This window comes from Uloborus diversus, chromosome 3, assembly GCF_026930045.1.
Source record: "Uloborus diversus isolate 005 chromosome 3, Udiv.v.3.1, whole genome shotgun sequence".
NCBI classification, from domain to species: Eukaryota; Metazoa; Arthropoda; class Arachnida; order Araneae; family Uloboridae; genus Uloborus; species Uloborus diversus.
In genome coordinates, this window is record NC_072733.1 from 41,279,258 (window position 1) to 41,302,046 (window position 22,789).

General features: G+C 30.8%; 1 protein-coding gene across 1 annotated transcript in view; it reads left to right on the forward strand.

Annotated features, from left to right (window-relative positions):
* LOC129218631 (chordin-like protein 1) overlaps nucleotides 1–22,789 on the forward strand; it is a 145,136-nt gene that overhangs the window by 79,254 nt on the left and 43,093 nt on the right. Inside the window, exons 4-5 of the mRNA XM_054852951.1 lie at nucleotides 2,805–2,892; nucleotides 17,890–18,065. Of these exons, the coding sequence (XP_054708926.1) occupies nucleotides 2,805–2,892; nucleotides 17,890–18,065 (264 nt within the window). The remainder of the gene's footprint in view (nucleotides 1–2,804; nucleotides 2,893–17,889; nucleotides 18,066–22,789) is intronic.

Genomic DNA, 22,789 nt, shown 5'->3' on the forward strand with positions numbered 1-22,789 from the left:
AAATCAATCGTTGGTTTTTTTAGCATCGACAAAATTGAAACTGTTGATTTTATCATTAAGTTTATAAAAAACTAAAAGAAAAATCACGATTTTTCCAAACCATTCACGAATTTGGCCAAATAAATAAAAAAGTTATTTTTAATCGCTGTTTTTCTTAAAGCCCTTTATACTATTTATAGTTATTCCCTGTACACTGTTTATTTATATTTATTCACTGTACACTACTTATTTATATTTATTTGTTGTGTAAAACGCTTATTCAACATCCAAAACAATTAAAAGTGCAGACTTACCTGGTGTAATAAAAAAAGTACGAAAACGAGAGCTACATTTTATAAGTCATTGAACTGTGTATACATTGTATACATTTTCGAAACCGGAGAAGAAAAATTAAATATATCAGAATTCTCGTACTGTAAGGAAAGGACAATCATTTCCAGCACGGACAAGTAGACATACTATTACTGGCATTATTCCCACCATTCCTTTTCAAATGTTATACTTTCACTTATAGTAGTTCCAATTTTTCCACCCATTACATTGAAGCGTTTCCTCTTCTTGAGCAAAATAAAGATTTGCCATGTCAGCTTCATCATCGGTCAAATCCAAGTGTAATTTCCTATAATGAGCAGCAATTTCCAGCTCCCATTTAAGGTCTTCATCCCAGATCCATGAGACAGGGATGCACTAGATAAGAAATCACAATTAAGAAAAAGCATCTACGGTAAAGATGAGCTTTTCGAGGCTTCTATTGAGAAAAATGTATCTTGAGGTCTGTTTCCACGCAATAAATGTCAACAAATTGCTGAGCCAGCGAAGAAACTCCATTGGCAGTAATTAACATCTCGCGATGAATTGAAAAGTGATTGTATCTTCATTTGAGATTTAATTACGCACTTCATTTTAACCGTAATTTTTATGTTGATTTTTATATAAATCAAGAAATGATACATGAATTAAGTTTGTAACAAAAATACAATCGTTTCTCAACTCCTCGCGAGATGTTAATTGCAGCCACTGGAGTTAATTCTCAGGCTATGCGACTTTTAAAACACGTGAGACGTATATGCAACATTTTCCTTTTTCAATTTTACATCACTACACTTTTCTATTACATTGACTGCAGTACTCTTTTATTCATAAAAATCCGTAAAATGTCGGAAATTTAAAAAATATCTATGACTGCCAATCAATTAAAAGAATGCATTTGATAAGTTAATAAAATGATTAACATAAACATCAATACAAACAGTTACGGATAAAATCAAAGAAATACTGAGTTGTTCAATTAAATTAAAAATGAGTTAAAAGTGAGTTTTTTTATTTATGATTATAAAAAACAAGATAAAATACAAGATAATTTGAGCATCTACGGTAAGATGAACTTTTCGAGGCTTTTTTTGAGAAAAATATATCTTGAGATCTGCAATAAATGTCAACAAATCGCTGAGCCTGTGAAGAAATTTCAGTGGCAGTAATTACCGTTTCGAGATAAATTGAAAAGCGATTGTATATTCATTTCGGCTTTAACTGCCTACTTCACTTTCCACAAAAATTTTATATTGATTTTTATATTAATCATATATTTAATTTATTAATATAAAAATCAACTTAACAAATTATGCATCTAACTAAATTAATACGGTAAAGGTGAGCTTTTTGAAGTTTCTATTCTGAAAAATGTATCTTGAGCTCTGTTTCTATGCAATAAATACCAAAAAATTGCCAAGTCTGCAAAGAAATTCCAGTGGCAGTAGTGAATATCTTGCAATGTATTGAAAAATTATGTAATATTCGTTTCAGATTTAATTGCGTACCTCATTTTTTCCGTTATTTTTTAGATTAGTTTTTAAGGTAACCATTCTCTAATTTAAAAAATTAATTCTTTAAAATCGCTCTCCAAAGTGTTCCGAAGAAATCCAGTAATTAATATCTCTTGATGAAAAGAAAAGCAATTGTATTTTCATTTCAGATATAATTCATTTTTTCCGCAACTGTTTATGTTGACTTTTATGTTAATTAGTTAATTAACTCATCAAATGCATTCTTGAAATTGATTTGCAATCATATACTTTTCAAGTTTCGAAATTTAACAGAATATTTCTGAATAAAAAAGTACTACAAAATATTCATTCATTCAATGTAAAAGAAAAATACTGATGTAAAATTGAAAAAAGAAAAATTGTGGGTATACGTCGCACGTGTTTACGTGTTACAAATCGCAGAGCCTGAGTGGTAGTAATTAACATCTTGCGAAGAACTTAAAAGCGATTATATTTCCGTTAGACTTAACTGCGTAGATAATTTTCAGCGTAGTTTTTGTTGATCAATTGTTAATTAATTTTAAATGAATTCTTGAAACTAATATATATATCTATATATATATATCTATATATATATATGTATATATATATATATATATATATATATATATATATATATATATATATATATATATATATATATATATATATATATAAATATATATATATATCTATATATATATATGTATATATATATATATATATATATATATATATATATAATATATATATATATATATATAAATATATATATATATATATATATATATATATATATATATATATATATATATAAATATATATATATATATATATATATATATATATATATATATATATATATATATATATATATATATATATATATATATATCCGATAAATATGGACGAACAGTAGTGACGAAAGTGCAAAACTCATTTCAAACACATGTTTGGAATTATTGCTTACAAATGTATTTGCTGATGCGTTGTCCTTTGCAGGATGGTGGTATGAACTGCAGCAATGTTACTTGTTCTTCATCAATGTGCAGTGGACTAAAAAAAAATGCATGTTGTGAAGTTTGTCAAGGTACGTTTTGTGTTCCAGTTTCAATGTTTACTCAAAAATACATCTTTAACATAAAAATACTTCATTGGTTCTTCTATATAGTGAAAGAGATCTTGAGAATAGATTGTAAAAGTTTGCTTTGAGCCGACGGGGCACATACGAACGTGAAATGTTTTGTTAAGATAATTTAAAAGTACATGAAAAATTCTCAATAGATAACAGTATTAGTCCCTCTTCTCTGCTGAACTTTCAGAGAAATGAATCTTTTTTTTTTTTTGAGTGACAATTTCTTTGTCTTAGCAGGTGCCGTATATACTTTTATCGCTGACTTCTTCAAGTGGGAACATTATAAGTTAGTTAATAAGCTGAAATTAAAAAGTTAAGAGCATTGTACTGCCCAAAAGCGTAGTGGCAACAGTTGGAAATGACGCAATGTATATAAGGCAGTACGAAAGAGCTAAAGTTTCCCTATTTACGCATATCATCTCGCCTTGCGTGCGTGGCTGAAACAGCCTCTCGAGTTTCGTTAAAATGAATAAATTTATCTGTTGGGTTCATTATCAGGACCGGAATTCCATCTTTTTGCGCTCCCTTACTTATAGATCGGGCAATTAAGAAGTTCTTTTCCTGTTGATTACATGGTTCTATCATTATAACCTCCGAACCTAATGTATCTTTCAAGTTAAACAGACTGTGAAAAAGGGGGCAAGGTGATTTTTCTGCATATATGACCTATTTGGCCCTGACTCCCGTTTCCAATATTAAACATAGCGTCTGTTTGCTCCGAATTTTCCCATGAAATCATTTCATTGTTTATTTTTACCGTTTTTTTATTATAATTGATGATACATCCGTTTTCAACCAAGAACATCTGACCCAAAATAACTTTAAAATTTTTTGAAATATCTTTTGAAATTACATAAAAATCCGAATTTATAACTTTGTCATTTATGGTCACGTCAAGATGGACTTTTTTAAGGATTTTTATAGCCTCTTTCGCAACGGTATTTATCCACAACGAGCATGGTTGACAGTCTGACTCCAATGGTATACAACCCTCCTCAATTAAATTCAACGTCGCCCCCGAGTCGCATAAAGCCCCCATCTTGTTCTGGCCAATCTTAACTTTTATAACAGGAAGCTTTCCCTTTTGCCCATTATTTATACGCATCCCAGGGATTAATGTCTGCGTTTGTGCCGACTAGACCCCCTGGTCTAGTTTTCCGGAATTTGATTTTTTTGTGTGCTCGTATCCTGGATTCGTTCTACAATATCGAGCTATATGTCCTATTCACCCACATTTAAAACAAGTTACACTTACTTTTCTTTCATTACCCCGGCATCTATGCCCCTCCAACAGCTCAACCCTTTTTGTTAGATAATCCATTTTCTCTAACAAGGTATTAAACCTGTCGCTTACTTTATTATTTTCTGTATTCGTTTGATTTATCCCAAACACTGACTCAGAATTTGCCTCGAAATGTTCAGATTGATTTAAAAATGGATTACCGGCGGATTGTGCTGCCCTCCACGCAATTTCTTCACGACCTGCATAATCTTTGAGTTCTTCCAAATTTTTAGGATTTCTGACAATTACTCCCCTCAAGATTTCAGGTCGCAAATTTGCAAGAAGCATGTTCATTAACATGTGTTTACGCTGACTTTCCACTATTTCCTTAGATTCATTTCCGAAATCTAGCATTTTGCTTTTCGCATTAGCCCTTGCGATAAACCTCTCCACTGGCATATTTGGTGGCTGCCGGAATGTCATAAACTCGAAAAGGGCCACGCTTGGGGGCGGCTTGCTAACAAATTCTCTGAAAAGGACCAGTTTCAATGTTTTAAAATCACTAATTTCGTCGCGAAACTCATTGAAACATTCCCTAGCGTTTCCAAACAGCCTATCTCGCGCCACGAAATATTTCTCCGAATCAGACCAATTCCACTGTAAAGCCGAATCCTCTATCCTTTCAAAAAACTCAGGAAGAGGAGTTTCACTATTAATACCTTTAAACACAGGTATCATTGATAGATTCATTACAGATAAGCCGTGAGGTACAAAAACTCCTGATGCCTGGTCCTTGGCCATCCCTTCCTTATACAATAAGCAAAAACACACAAAATTACAAATTTAAAACTTGTAAAAACCACCACATATTATACACCGCTAATATGTTCTTTTTTTTTTTAAATAAAGCTGCAAGAAAAGAAAGCCACGGCACCATTTTTGTACTGTTGAAACGTACAGTACGCGAAACACCAAAACACATACCCAAGATCACATTAATTATAATTCTTTAAAGAAAGAAACAGCTTTATTCTTACTAGGTGGCATGGTTAAGATGCAGCATTATAACACAAATTCAATTGCAAGAATAGTGCTTTTAAAAGAATTTAAAACTACTCCTTGATCAAATACTAACTCTAAAATTAACCCCCAATAAAAGTTAAAATACATTAGTTATCACACGGCCAGAGTTTCCGCCTATATATATTTACAAAAGCACCAAGCCCAAATAACTCCCCGCTTAAAATTAACTAATATGAAATTTGCATTTTACACACATTAAAATAACATTAGCCTATAACAACATAATACCACAATTTGCACAAATTAAAAGTTCTTATGTAATACATTAAAACATTACTTCACAGGGGTTGAATTCTATTACGAGGCATCAAACACTAAAAATCTCACACGCTGTACAAAAGGCATCAATTCGACCTTGCTTCAAAGATCTAGCGTAGGCTGAATGATTTGAGGATTCGCCCGCTGCCGGTAGCTCCGAACTCCAATTCCTGCTATCATTTTCACGGGCCACAAGACTTAGAATTTCCAACCATCCGATGCGTTCATTAGCTCCCAGGTCTGGTCCATGGGGCCTCCACTTCCGACACAGCGATGAAGTTTCAGCCCCGCACGCAAGGCGAGATGATATGCGTAAATAGGGAAACTTTAGCTCTTTCGTACTGCCTTATATCCATTGCGTCATTTCCAACTGTTGCCACTACGCTTTTGGGCAGTACAGCATTATATAAACTTTCTTGTAAGTTCATGATCCTTTCTTTACATAAATATTCTCTTTTTTGGCCGACTAAGCTTACAAAAACTACGGGACACTTGTGAAAAAAATATTTGAGCCAGATGAGGGCACTTCTTACGTGCCCTTTAATTTTGTTAGAACTAATATCTTTAGGATAATATATGTTTAAAAAAATGCCTACGTACTTAAAATTACTTCTTGTAAATAACTCGAAAATTGGTATTCTCCCCCCCCCCGTTTGAGAAATAAATTTGTGTATCTGCAAATACTTTCCTCTGTTAAACATCCAAAAGTTGCACTATACTATCCCCCCCCCCCTCTCTCTCTCTCTCTCTCTCTCTCTCTCTCTATATATATATATATATATATATATATATATATATATATATATATATATATATATATATATATATATATATATATATATATATATATATATATATATATATATATATATATATATATATATATATATATATATATATATATATATATATATATATATATATATATCTGTATAGGGAAAGTTTGCCGTCAATGAATCATATAAAAGTTTTCGATTTTTTTATAAAGCAAATCCAACTCAAATTCCACGTTAATTATAAGAACAATTTCTCAGTATATTTCTCTTTTAAAAATAATATTCACTTTTATGATAAATATACACAATAAAAAATGAAAATTAAAAATAAATATTTTAGCATGTGGTCCATTCATGGCTACCGGTTGCCATGGATGGACTACCGCGTTGTTTTTCATAGGAGTCAGTAGGCCCTCGTGTTACATTTTCTGCCATCACATGGTCAAAAATATACTAAACCAAAATTTTAATATAAATTCACATGCTAAGCAATGATAAAGCACTATTAAAGCAGAAATGAGGATTTTTTTAAAAAGTGGAATTAATCGATTTGGCAATTGAGGCATCAATATTTTACTAATTTTTGCACTGTTTTGGAACAGCAGAAGTATTTAAAACTGTATTATTATGTTTAAAATTTTTAATCAATTTTATAAAAAAAAATTGCCTTGAAATTATAATAAAGTATAAGAGTTTTCATCAATTACTGAGATTATTTTTTCCATTTTCTTATTTATTTTAAAATAACTGAGCAATTTTCAAAGGTAATTGAGCTTTGAGATTTTTCATGAATGAAACACTTTGTCAGGTGGTACATTCATGGAAACACCTAGTGGTCCAATGATAACAACTGCGTAATTTTGAATATTCTTATAGGTGTTACTGCTGTAATGAATCATGATGAAGCATGAAGTATGGGGAAATTGTACTTAAAAAGGCACTCTTTTGAGTCAACTTCACTACTCAGTTCAAGAGGCGCCATAGGCAGCTCTATGATACTAGTAGACAACAAATTTGATAGCAATATCAGGATTGAACGAGAAAGAAAAAAAAATAAAAAAAGATTAGGCTTGAAAAGATGTTGGCATGTTTTGTGAGATGTCGGGGCCTAGTGCTGCTTTTTTAGGGAATTTCGCCAGCAGCACTCACGAAACATCTCATGGTTTTTTCCCTACTCTTGGAGAGTATCCCCTGATGAGGCCCCAGGGTATTTTGGGATTTTTTTTTATTTTTTTTTGTGCTTCAAAAAGAAAAATCTTTTTTTCAATCCTTATAGTGCTATCAAATATATATATATATATATATATATATATATATATATATATATATATATATATATATATACAGTGAAGCACCGTTTATACGTGTTTGAAGGGACTGTATGAAAAAAGCGTACAAACGAAAAAACGTATAAAAGAGAAACGTATAAACGGTGCTTCACTGTATATATATATATATATATATATATATATATATATATATATATATATATATATATATATATATATATATATATATATATATATATATATATATATATATATATAATTCAATGAAGGGAATAAGCTATCTCTTCATTTAATTTCAGGTACAATAATCCAATACAGAGTACTTTATGTACTCTGTTATATTAATTGATGGTATTTTAATTCAACAGTACTCTAATAGGAGAGCTGCACTGATTAATGATCCTCTAGTATTACAGCACTCATGAGATGCTTAATAGCTGTTGAAAGTATCAACATCGCATCACCAAAAACTGTCGATTTTCAATGTGGGCGGCTTCTTTATGATACCGACCACTCAAGTTATGGCTGATTAAAAAAGACTCAATAAACATTACAGCAATGGAAAAAACCCCAGCAAAAATCAATATTACTGCTGCTAACGTCTCTACAAAATGAATTACTTTATTTATGACGCTTTCGATAGCTCTTTAAAACTGTTTTCTCGTACCATTTTGAACCACATTAAGATTAAAGTAAAGCAGATATTGTCACAGCGAGCGACGAAATGATCGGCAGTTTTTCCCATTAATGCCCATCAAAATCTGATAAGATGAAAACGAAGACTAGCTTTTCGTTCTGTAACAAATATGCTGTGGTGGGAGCTTAGCAAAGGGAGTAGCATAACTTTATTTTCCTTGTGTAGCAAACGAGGGATCTTGATGAAAACCTCAAATCGCAACATTGACAAAGAAAAAAAAATTGCAACATCAAATTTAAATGTTTGTTAAGGCATAAAGCCTTTTGCCCAATCCTATTTTTTGTTTATCATCTTCAGCAACACGCACTTTTCCTTTTTTTATGGAAGAAAAATAATGATGATACACCTCTGATAAAACGTGGTTGGAGAACGATAAATTTCAGGGGTTTAGTTTGAGTATCGAAAATGTATTTGTATGTGATTAAACAAAATGAGCAGAATAAGAGAATTGCTTTTAGAGTATAGCTAAAAGGAAAAAGAAATAACATGTTATATTTTGAGTTGCTGGTTTTATATTTTTATCCGGAATAAATATTTTAAAATTCATTTATTTCATATGTTATATACGTTTTCAAAATCTATTCTGAATAAGTTAACTAAATACCTTTGTGTATAAAAAGTAAAATAAGAAGTAGCAAAGTCAAAAAGCACACATTTTAGATTGCTGAAGACACATGTTTTGGCTTTACAAGGAACGCCTTTTCCAATGCAAAATAATTGAGCTTATGGATGAAAAGACATACGAGAAAAGCCAAGAGCCGGATAAGCAAACAGCTTGGGAAAAAAAAGTAAAAATAGTGAATTATCCAAACTCCAATGAGAAAATTATAAACCAATACAGAACCAATAGGAACGTAAACAAAGAGCAAGAGCTTTAGTTTAATTATTTTACTGGTATTTTTTATCAGTTACTTTTTATTTATTTATTTATTTATTGAACACTGGTTCATTTCTTTTGCTTTCCCTGATGTTCCTTTTTAATTTTAATAGATAAACTTTAACTTGAACTTTTTCAATCATGATTTAAAGATAGATTACGTATACATCTTTTGATAGTAAACAAACTTTTCATTCAAAATTTTAAACACTGGGTATCGAAATTTAATCTACACCTACTAAAATTCATCACAAATTCAAATTACGTACTAATGAATTCATATCAATATAATTTCACATATGTTGACATGGGCTGTAAAAACGGATGAAAAGTAGCCTTGTCAAAATTACTGGCTAAAAGGGGCGTTTGTAAAACTCACTTTCGAAAAGGTTGTACGGTTATGGAATTGGAACTATCTTAAAACAATCACTGTACCAATAAAAATTTTAGATTTTAACAGCAAAATGAAAATTAAATAAGGATCGACGGTAATATTCTTCGAAAAATCTTTGTTATTTATATAAACAGGGATATGACTATTTTGTACAGCGACATTTGATGTTGACAGCCGTATAGTTAACCGCACATTGCCTTTAAACAATTTGAGAGAAAGTGACATTCAATTAAAATTTTCAACAAAAACACTCAGCTGCCAAAAAAGACTTAAGCAACTTATGTTGTTAAAATCTAAAGAATCTCAAACGAAATAGCAATTCTGAACCGTTATTGAAAAATAACACCCAAAGTTGGATGTCAACAGTTCAATAGTAACCTGCAGATAATTAAGGATCAGTTGGGTGCTAATGATGGCACGTGTCTTACCTGACAAATGGAGTTCAGTGAAATGTTTACGAAAAAAATCCTCTGATATTAGATGGTTTTTATAAATCTCGATGATTTCAAAATTAATTACATTTTAAGGATCTTATTTCTTTAACACTAGGAGGGGAAAATGCATTTCTTTGATCCTGTTTGATGTTTTAAATGTAACCACATAAAACTTCCAATTTTATAACCTCTTCTATTCTCGTATTTTTAACTCCTCTTCTGGAAATTTTGGAAATTTGTAATTTAAAATGAGAATATTTGAATACGATATGTTTACATTCGACTTCATTAAGATGATAAAAACATTTTGACATGATCCACAGAAGGAGTTTATTTTCTTCGAAAACTCGAACTTCGTTCCTTTAATTTTACTTGAAAATGCAATGGCGACATTTTCATCAAAAATTTACATTTTCTTGCTATGTTCTGTGATTCGATTCATTTCTTTCCTTGTGTTTAAGAATCTAATTTGTATGCACCCTTTAGATCCAGCTCATTTAATGGGCGTTCTTCAAAAAATATATATTTTTATTTCTTTAAAGTGGAGTCAAAGCTAAAGATGCATTCTAGTAAGTCACTAACAATTTTTTCTTTCTTCAATACTTGCTATTAGTCAGTCTAGTTTCATGATTCCTATCGAACCGAGTATTTCGTTCGGGTGGTAAGTAATAAACTCGACAAGCATTCGTATTCCATTTTTCAAGCAATGGAGATTCAAATTTTATTTACATACAGGAATTTAATGACAAAAATTTCGGTTCTTTGATTGTAGTTCAACATGATGAAGAAGTTATTTCTACTATATATAAAAATAATTCATAAAAGTTTCGTTCAATTTAACTGAAAACTCTTGAAATTTTAAGTAAAAAGCGTTTCAATATAAGTGATATTTCTGTGAAAATACATGCATAAGTTAAACTCAGCAAAACAAATATTGAAGAAAAAACATTTTAAAAAATCCACGTTCAAATATCCATTCTAACAAACAGGGTGACCCACTAGCGCAGCCAGAAATACCTCCTGGGGGAAGTTTTTTGATCGAAAAAACCTTCTGGAAGGGATTTTTTGATGAAAAATACCTTCTGTAGGGATTTTTTGATCACATATACCTTCTGAGCGGGTTTTTTGAGGAAAAATATCTTCTGAAGAGGGGTTTTTTGATCAAAAATACTTTCTGAAGGGGATCTTTTGGTCAAAATTACTTTTTTAATGTTTTTTTTTTGGATCAAAACAGCCCTTTCAATGCATTAAATACTATATTAGAATTTGCATTTATGTTAAAACCAATGGCCCTGGGGGGGGGGGGGGTTATAACCCCCCTTCGCTGCGCCACTGGGGTGGCACTTAAAGGGAATACCGAGAATCTCCTTCTGGGTGACTCCTAACTTTACATGCAATATTTTTTTTATAAATAATTATGATTTTTTACCTGTTTTTTGTGTTAAAAGTATAAAAACTATTCTCTGAGTAGTTTTTAAGTTTTACCATATTTTTCTTTACTGTAAAGTAAAGTGTTCATATTATTTAGAACCTTCTGTTTAAATACCGACACCCGTATAATTACTAGCAAATGCTACCAAATTTTTCTGTAGATGATATTAAATATATTTTTTTTCAAAAGTATTTCAGCAAATTTTAAATTGTAATTTTAACAGTTTTTATTTAAATGTGCCAATAATCTAGTGGGAAACGCCATTCCCTCTCAACTACACTCTTGATAAGTCTTTTTCAGACCAAACTTTTCTATTAAACACTTGGACAAAATAGCTTCATTTCCTTGGTTCATTGCTAAATTTGATCATTTGTTTTTGTTGAATTTTGAGCAATTCTAGCCCCTTCTCCCAAAACGTAGCCTTGGAGTCGATGGAAAATTTTTCCTCCTACATAAATCCGTCTGCCATCCTACTTTGGAATCAATACAAAGAAGAAATTTTGTAAAATTCGTTTCTCAGCTAGTACAGTGTCAATGAGCGAAAAACAATATCTGCGCGCTGTACTAAGTTGGAAACATTTGTATCTCAGTCCATATGAATAACCTTCCTACGTTTTTATTTCATTACTCGCTTTAAACACAACCATTGATTATCAGAAAAATGTTCGTTTCGCGAAAAAACATGATTTTTCTTTAGTTCTGGTTTAAGAAGTCCGAACTATTAATATACTTTTATCAACGGAGTCAACGGATTTTTTTTTTTTTTTTTTTTTTTATCTTACATAAAACCTTCTGCCAGCCAGCTCCCGTGGAATCAATAGAAATAATGAATTCAGTAAACGCTGTTTCTTCCCCGAGTACAGCGTGAATGAGCGAAAAAGAATCACTGCGTTCGGCCGTGACAAGTAGCCAAAGTGTGAATCACCGATTTGAATAAAACTTTGCACATCGACAGAACAGTTAAAAATATTGAACGCGTATTTTTTTTATCGGCAATAAACATTTAGCGGGGTGAAATTCATCCCTAACTATTGGATACCTGGGATATTAGAGGGTACAATATATTATTTTATTTAAAATTTTAACTATGAAAATTCAAATAATGATTGAAAATTTGAAAAAACTTAACAAAATAAAAACTTAACAAAACTTAAAGTTGACGTATTTTCAGGGTTTTTCTGAAAATAATAATAATTCTCGTAATCTTACCCGTCATAATGAATGACCTCGAAAATTAAATCTATCATAAGAAAGCTATGTAATATACTAATAAAGAGCTCTAGATTTTAACTTTACAATGGTTTTTCAATTTTCATTCTATTATAATTAGAATAAAAGTTACAATCATTTAAAAGAACACACTCTTTTCATTTTTTTCTCACATTTTGAGTTTTTTTACAGGCCTATATTTGGAACAATTTTCAAAATGGAAATCTGAAAATTGGCAGGATTACTTATCTTGTCATATGTGTCATTCCTGCCAAATTGCACTAAATTCGGAAATGGTGAGGTCAAGAAGGTGATTTATCTCGTATGGAATTGCTCACAGGCAACTAGCCCCGCGATGGGGTAAGATTGCGAGGGATGGTTTAACCCTATAAATAGTATTTTTGGAAAAATCCCGAAACATCAACTTTAGTTTTTTAGTTCTTCCAAATTTTCGTTCATTATTGGAATTTTTGTAATTAAAATTTAAAATAAAAGAATATATTGCACTCTCTATTCCAACTATCCAATATTCGGGGGTAAATTTCACCCCGTTAAATGTGTTTATTGCCAAAAAAAAAAAAATACAGGTCCAATATTTTTAAAGAATCCATCGATGTGCAAGTTTTATTCTCATCGGTGATTCACACTTGGGTAGGGTTACTTGTGAGTTGAAAACATTTGTATCTCATTTCATATAAGGTTCATTCTTCAAAAAGTGTAACTTTTCTGTCACACGCTTTTTACTGCAAAAACGTTAAGGAACAAATTCATTTAACAATGATTTTTAATTTCATCAAAAATATATCGACTTAACCCTGCCAACAATTGTTTTAAAATAATTTTTATTTTAGTATATTTTTTGTTCACAACATGTGAATTATCACCACCGTGGCATATCACACACCTTGTGTGACTGTTAATGTGGCTTAATACCTTGTTTAATTAAAATTATATACTCATTTATTCATTATTCCTTCCACAAGTGCCTCAAATACTAATTGTTTAAGCATATTTAATGTTTTAATATTTTGTTTTTGTTCGTTTTAGTAGGACAAGGAGTCATGTCACGCAATAAATTCTCACCTCCGTTACCTAAACACAAAATGTCATTCCTCATTAACACGTGACAGTAACGACATCAGATTTTTTCCATGATTCAAGGGAGCCTTGTTTATTTTCAGCCATAGTTGAAGTTGGGAGATTTTTGTCGAAGAACAGGAAGATAGATTTTGCTTTAAAAACTTCTCACCTCCGTGAACTTGAATTTCAGGGACGTTAAAGAAGTGAACGTGTTTTCATTTGCTTAACATGTGCAGATTGTAGCAACGAAGAAAAAAAAAAACTTCCCTGAAAAATGGTATCTATTAGGCCTATATTAATGGAAAATTCCTCAGCTCCGTAAATCTCACCTCCGTGACAGACCTTATCAATGTCATTATTTATGAGGTGAAAATAAATGATGAAGGGCAAATACATCAATAATAGCCATTCTTCCAAAATTATAAATTGCCAGTATATCCTCAAATTTACTAAATACTATTTTTAACGTACATTTGAAACTACTAATTAAGCCGTACTTTAATTAAGATAGCTTAATATTATATTCACACTAACCATTAAAATAGCTGTCTGTGTGCTCATTTGACAAAATTTCTACTCTGATATTAAATAGGCCTCGATTTTTAAATATTTAAAGTTTTTTTCTCTTTTTTTTTATTTCCATGAACAAGACATTTTTTATTTTTTTTTTATTTATGAGTAAAATAATTGGAATTTAGTTGGGCCATTGTTTATGAGACCTTCTAGTAGGTAACACTTTCATGTAAGAATGAAAAAAAAAAAAGGTTTCGAAATTGAAAAATATTTGCGTTGAAAAGTTACGTTTTCAGGAGAATTTGACCCAGAAATACCTGTACTAAGTTTTTATATCATTACCCCCTTTAAATACAACCATTGATTTCCAGAGCTTTTTTTTTTTTGTTTTATAGGGAAAAAGCATGACTTTTCTTTAGTTTTGGTTTAACGAGTCGACAACGAAACCGACAGCAACGTTGATGTACATTTAACTACGAACCGCTAATGCACATTTATCACGCTTCCTTTACACTTTTATCCGCGTTTTAAGCTGTTACAGGCTTTATTTAATCTAGCATATGAGTTCCACCTTTTCTTTTTCTAGTTAAGTCAAACTTTTAATTTTTGCCCCGGAATGTTATATATAATCAGGCACGATGAAACTTTAGAGAGGAATGCTAAAAAAGTTGTATGATATTTTTTTTCAAACGTTTTTATAATATTAATTTCAGATAATTAAAAGATAAGTTCAATTCCGAGGACATTTTTGACGAGACGTATGACATTTCTGCAGGTAGTACAAGTAGTTTTTTTCCAAACTAATTTTTAGTTTCGGATCCATAAAAAATATGTTTCATTGATAGTAGAAATCATTCGAAGAGCAATGGAAATAACACTTTAACTGATGTAAAATATACATTTTTTTTTATTGTGAGTAAAATCTATTTAAAATCCCATTTCTTTATTATTATTATTTTTTAATTTATTTATTTATTTATTTATTTTTTTGTCCAAATTGCATTTCTGTTGACACTCATTAAAGAGCCACCAGAACTGCTCTTGGTTTGAGGGATTTAGAAATGACCGATCGCAGATAGATCTTAAACTTCTCAACTTCATTCTTTTATGCGCAGTCATCTACAAATCACTCACAGCAAATATATCTGCAGCATTAATGAAAATATTCTCACATAACTTCCAAAAATATCACCTCAGTTAGAGCAATAAAAGTAACTCTTAAAATTTAATTCGTATGAAAAACAGGAATATAAAAGTTTTAAATGTGAATATAATGAATTTAAAATCACATTTCGTTAACATAAACTGTAAATTGGTCAGTCAACACTCATTAAAGAATCCCCGGAACTGCTCCCAGTTCGGGTATTTTCTTATCCCAGATAGATATCAAACTTCTCAACTTCACTCTTTCATGCATAATCATCAACAAATCACTCACAGTAAATATATTTGCCGCATTAATAGAAATATTTTCACACATCCTCCAAAAATATCACCGCAATTTTAGCAAATGAATTTTCTCGCTTCAGCTGTAGCACGAATATTGGTGATGAAATAGAAACGTAATAAATTTTTCCTTCCATTCAAGTCGGACAATTTTAGCATTCCGCTGCTGCCGAATCATCCTTTCGAATTTCACGCTCAGTTCCGGGGAACGAAAATCCATCTTGGAACCATTAGTCCGGGGGTACCTCTTCAAACTGCTCGGTTTTGTAATGAAACAGCTTGCAGCACAAAGAAAAAAGTTTCGAAGCCATAAATCAGAAGAATGAGAAAACCCTGTCACATAAAGTGGATAGTTTTCACCATCTTACTGTGAGCAGTGATTTATGGGGAGACAACAGTGCGTATACAACTGGACATAGGGGGAGAGATCTATTTGTTTTATTTTTTTTATGAAACATTCATTATTACAATTATCTTAAACAGTTGCTGACCGGACCCTGTTAAGTAGGAGGGGAGTAATGGAATCTGGATGAGATTTGTATTGTCATGAATCAGTTTTAACTCTAGCTTATGTTGACGTTTGAGTCATCACTTGATGGACTACTTTTGCTATTGGAAACACCCCTAAGTCTTGCCTTTCCAATGACACTCCAACTCTTTGTACTGAGCTTTTTCTTTTTTTGAAAAATAAATAGATAAATCAATAAAATAATTTTTTTAAAGTAACGACATTTTTCGTCATTTGCAATAAAATATTATTTTGTTTTTATTTTTACGATCATTGAAAAAAGAGAGTGAAGATCAAATTGAAAAATTCGACGTAAAGTCGTGGGGAAGTTTTACTGAAATGAATAAGTTTGTAAGAATACTCAATACCCCATAGTATTTTCTTTTAAAGAGAATCAGTATTAAAAATTCACAAGCAGTGTCTCAAAATTTTTCGACAAGAAAACATTTTTTTTCTTTCAATTAGCACGATTTATTGTTTACAATTGAAAGTGGAAAAATAATACTATTACTGAAGGTAAATCTTACCAAATCTAATATGCCAATTGAAAAGGCATACTTTATTGCTTACAATTAAAGTAAATAAATGAATAAAATGCAAATTAAACGTACAAAGCTATCAGGGAAGATGCAAACGTAAACATTCAATAGAAACTTAACATGCATTATTAAATACAATCAAAACATTGCACTATTCAAAGCTTCAATATAATAATGCAGGAAATTCTGTAAGTCCGAAACTTGTTCAAGTTATTATATAATTTAAATGCAAATTTATAACGTAGTACACAGGTTTTTTTTTTACTATCTACATCTAAAAAATAGGTACGTTTCCTAACTGAAGGCATCAGAGGTGAAGGCACTTCTGTTCATAATTTAATGAAACTGAATTAATGTTACTACAACATTTTGTGCCTGCGTCGTCGTTTAAAGAAATAAAATGCGGAAATCTTCTCATAGTAAATTGAAAAAAAAAAAGAGTTTACAGTCTATGGAGATTAACTTAAATGATGGTGTTATAATTGACGAAGCTCTTCCTGTAGACAACTTTTTTAACCTGCTGAACGACAAAAGATTTTTTTAATACTTCGCGGACAGTTGATGTGTTTTATCTTTAAAAAAAGAAGAAGAAAAAAAAATGAATAAATCTAAAATGAACTTCGACTTACGACCATTAAAAAGTTTTTAATTATTTATTTATTTGGATCGATATTTTTTTTCCTATTTATTTAATTATTTATTTGTTTTAATTTAAAAAAAAATCTACTCCGGGACCACTAAGAACTTGTGAAAATGTTCTTCTTTTTATTTTTCTTACTTACAAAACAATAATAATAGATAATTAATTTGAATTAACCTTTACTTAGTATTAAAAAATGTCGCAAAAATATTTAAATGAAAATATAAAAATTAAAATAATAGTTGTTATACTTATTCGTAAGTAAATATACATTGGAAAAACTCATACGAAATGAGGAAAATTAATCACAAATTCAAGCAAAAGAGGCGCATCTTTTTTTTTTTTTTCTTAAATTATTATTTTGAATGACGAAAATGAAACTTGGACTTTTAAAAAATCTTGGAGGACCGACCAAATTTTTCTGCGGACCGGTGCCGTTCCGCCGGACCACCGGTTGAGAGTCGCTGCTCTAGATTTTTGGTGCCCTTAGTAATTAATGAAAGAAATTTTGATGATGTACCTCTTTTTTGAGCTCATTAATAAATATTTTTTTAGATTCCAGCTTTGGGATGGAAGAGAAATCCTCAAAAAATTCTGCCGAAGGAGGAGGAGGCTCTAAATTACCTTGTTTACATCATGGCAAAATGTTTCAAGACGGAGAAGAATTCACATCAAACGCCACTGGTCTGCAAACACAAAAGCCAAATCAATGTATTCATTGCGTGTGCCAAGTAGGTCTCGTATTGATATTGTTACTTTTTTTTGAATAACTTATGTTATTAAAATAATCATTCATTCATATTCTGGCTAGAGCTGCGTATAATTCAAACGAGAGGTAAGAAATTTCAAGTAGAGAGTGGAACATATGAAAACTGGTGTATTTCCAAATGAAACTTACAGCAATCAAAGGCTTGGAAATTCGCTACCTATTATGTAGGGTATAACTTTAACATGTAGTCTTTTAAATTCAGCTTTTCTATCTGAGTTCTTTTGAAAAGTTTAAATCCATAATATTACAATTTATGTAAGTAAAACAATTCTGCTGTGTGCAGGTAAAGGGCAGTAACTGAAAATATTTCATTTTCCAATCTTTCGTATTTTTGTCATCTAGTGTACGTTAGCTTTATTGTACAAGCTTGCTTACTTGGCTTCCATTGGAGGAAAAAAAGCGCGAAAATACCGTCTGATTCCAAAATTTCCCTCTTGTTAGTATTGAATCCAATACACGTTTCTTCAAATATCTCGAAAGCTCATTTTGCAGATACTGCCGTTTACATGCCCTCGGCAGAGATACACAATATTGGAGATACTTCAACTGTTCAAAACGGTTAACATATATTCACCTTTTCACTCATTTAATTTCGCGTAAAGTTGCTGCTTTGTACAGCGATATATATTTTTACTACCTCCTCTTTCACCGATTGGCCCGCTTTCACATAAAGAAAAAAAAATGTATTGAAAAGATAAAAAATAAACAAAAGGATGAAAGAAGGTTTAGTATCCTGTAGAGAAATGACTTAAAATGTCAGAGCTAAATGTAATCATTCAATATATATTGAAACAAAAAAGTTTAACGTAGGCTTTTAAGACAAAGCAAATGCGTTTATGTCGATCTTTCGGCATCCCCTTAATTGTTTTTGAGGAAATAATTCGATTTAAATAAACCTTTTTCGTTGCTGACGGGAAAATGTGTATGCATTAAATCATAATGCTGTTAACTGCAAGGAAACTAAGCGCAGTTAGGGGTAAAAAATAATCCAGTTGGAAGACAAAAGACTTTGTTCATTTGAAACGCATGTGGCCTATTTTTTTATATCATAAATATAATATCAGGTTCTCTAGTTATATCTATATATTAGCATACCTCCCAGAACAGTATGTGTAGTCCCATGCAGGATTTAAAGAGTTTTTTAACTTCCGGGAAGCTAAATGTAATTGAACAACATTGTTAGGCACAAATTTACAAATAAATTGCATATTAGTGTTTTGGAGTTACGAGAATTCTTAAGGTAAGAAAACTCAGCTAGGCAATAAAACTTCTTTTCAAACAAAGCTCTAATGCTCTAAGAATGTAGATTAGGGTGAAGCAAAAAAATAAAGAAAGAAAAATAATTTCGAGTAGCTGTACCGCGGAAAAAAAGCGATTGGTGAAGATTTAAAAAAAAAAAAAAAAAGAAAGAAAGAAATTGGATATCATCTTCTGATCGCGCAGCGAGCCCAAAAACTTAAAAATGGAGAATTTCATCTTTAGGTTACATTTTTTTTCTTTTGTTCAGTGTCTTTTTTAATGCTATAGAATTGAAAGCTGCGATTGGTGAAGACTTAGAAAAAAAAAATTGAAACTGGATAATAATATCTTCAGATTCCACAACGAGTCTATAAGTTTGTAAAAATGGCTAATTTCATCGTTAATTTGATTTTTTAAAAAGTTTGCTTCAATAGCTTTTTTTTTTTTTTTCTTTCCTTTTTTTTTTTTTTTTTTGAGCAATCACGATTGCTTTTGCTTTCATTTGACTGTTTTGATGAGCTATCATTTTATTTTCCCGCCAGCACCATCGTCGACCGGCTATTCACGATGTTGCTCCTCTAGCGAAAGCCGTCTCCAGGCTGCGTCAATATCCTACACTTAAACGCATACATACACGCACGTACAAACAAACACATACACACACATACATACACCTACACACAAACACATACACACACACGCATACATACAGGCATCTACACCTACACACACACGCATACATACAGGCATCTACACCTACACACACACCTACACACAACTACCCACACACTCATGCCTGCACACAGACACAAATACACACGCCTACATATACACACACACACACACACACACACACACACACACACTCGTGATTGCGAAAAACATAATTTGAATTCCAGATGTCAAAAATTCAAAGTAATTTTTATTTATTTATTTATTTATTTATTTATTATTATTTTATTTATTTATTTTTTTTTTTTGAATGACATAAGACAAAATTTGTTTCTTTTACTTCTACATAAGGAGAAAAAAAATAATTTCTAAGTTTTGAAATTGCTATTTTATCTTTTTTTTTTATTATTTTTTTAAGCCATATTTCAGGAGTAGGTGTGAAAGAAAAATAAATATTAGTTTTTTTGGCCTGTCTTACTACATTTTAAGAAATTGATTTGAAATTTATTAATTAAATAATTTGATTAATTTAATTGTGACTACTGGTTTTTTTCTCGTAATTATGTAATAGTGTATGAGAAATCTTGTCTGTTATATAGATTCTTGATACATCGAACTAACTACCCTTAATGACAAAAATATATTTGGCATAAAATTCTTCAATTTTTAATTTATAAAGATAAAGATTGATAGTATTTACTAAGGAAAATGCTGTTTAGAATTAAATTTAATTTATTATAATTTTGACTAGTTTCTTAGTAGTGTATTACATAGTCCAAACCATAATTCTAGCTCATACATAGGGGAAGGTTGCCGTCAATGAACCGGTTCAATGACTAAACCGCGAAGATATTTCCCGTACCAGAGTTTGTGCAGACTCGTAATCAGTTTTAGTACTTTTCTTTTTCTGAAAACAATCTACTGCAGAGTCGTCAAGTAGCTAAAATATTTTATCGTATTGTTTATCGTTCAGTAAAGATTTCTACCACTATCATACTAATTATTTAGATTTTCATTTAGTTATAAGAGTTTGTGCAGACTCGTAATCAGTTTTAGTACTTTTCTTTGTCTGAAAACAATCTACTGCAGAGTCGTCAAGTAGCTAAAATATTTTATCGTATTGTTTATCGTTCAGTAAAGATTTCTACCACTATCATACTAATTATTTAGATTTTCATTTAGTTATAAGAGTTTGTGCAGACTCGTAATCAGTTTTAGTACTTTTCTTTGTCTGAAAACAATCTACTGCAGAGTCGTCAAGTAGCTAAAATATTTTATCGTATTGTTTATCGTTCAGTAAAGATTTCTACCACTATCATACTAATTATTTAGATTTTCATTTAGTTATAAGATGCTTTGAATATCACTGATCATCTAAATGTGAACATTGACTTAAAAGAGTGCTTTTTCAAGTACAATTTCCCCATACTTCATGTTTCATCATGATTTGTCACATCGGTGACAACTATAAGAATATTCGAAACAACGCAGTTGCTGTCATTGGACCACTAAGTGTTTCCATGAATGGACCACCAGACAGAGTTTATTATTTATGGAAATTCTCAAAAATTGCTGTAACTTCAGCTCAATTACCTTTGAAAATTTCTCAATTGTTTTAAAATAAATATGACAATGAAAAAACCCTTCTCAGTAATTTATGAAAACTCTTATACTTTATTATAATTTCCAGGCACATTTTTTTATGAAATTCATTAAAAATTTAAAACATAATAATACAGTTTCAAATACTTTTGCTGTTCCAAAAAAAAGGCAAAAATTTGTAAAATATGGCCAGTGGACAAGTGATAGCATGTAACGTGCTACAAAAGCTTACAGAAATGGTGACATGGACCTTAATGAAGTCTGTCGACAATATAGGGTCCTGAAAGCAACTTTAAACAGTCGCATGAAAGATAAAAACCGGTTTGTTGTTACCTTAGTCACTTATTAAAAATTTAGGAGATAAGGCCTCCAAAATATGAATATGATTAGTGAATCATATTTTGAAACTAGAAAAGAAGATTTTGGAATTACATCCGAAAAATTGGGGGAATTGGCCTTTCAAGTGGCTGAGAAAAATAACATGTCCCACAGATTTAATTAAGATAAAAAGTCTGTTAGTACTATAGTCTCTGGTAGTTTGAGACTTAAGCTTCTGGTTTCAGTAATAAAATGGTCAAAAATGTTCTCTGGCATTTTAGAGAGCAAGTACAATCTTGTGTCAAACGAAACTTTTCTAAAATCGATTTAACAAAAGTCTCAACAGTTCAAAAGTGGTTGAAAAGATATTAGCTAAGAACAGTGCTGCACAGGTTGGGAAAATATCAAGTGGTGAACGAAGTTTGACTACAACAGCTGTGTGTTGTGTGAGTGCTGGGGTTTTTTTTATGTTCCTCTTATCCGAAAATAAAACATTTTAGGATATAAATCTATTTTTCTATAACTTATTGTTATTTATAGTGTTTATCGATCACCTGTTATAAATATTTGTAAGTTATTATTATTTTTTTTTTTTCAATTTGAGAATGTGGTACATCGATGGAAACTCGATGGTCCATCCATAGCAACCGGTAGCCATGCATGGATCAAATGCTAAAATATTTATTTTTAATTTTTATTCTTTATTGTATATATTTATCATGAAAGTGAATATTATTATTAAAAAAGAAACATACTGAGAAATTGTTCCTATAATTAACGTGAAATTTGAGTTGGATTTCCTTTCTAAAAAAATCGAAAACTCTTATGTGGTTCATTGACGACAACCTTCCCTTA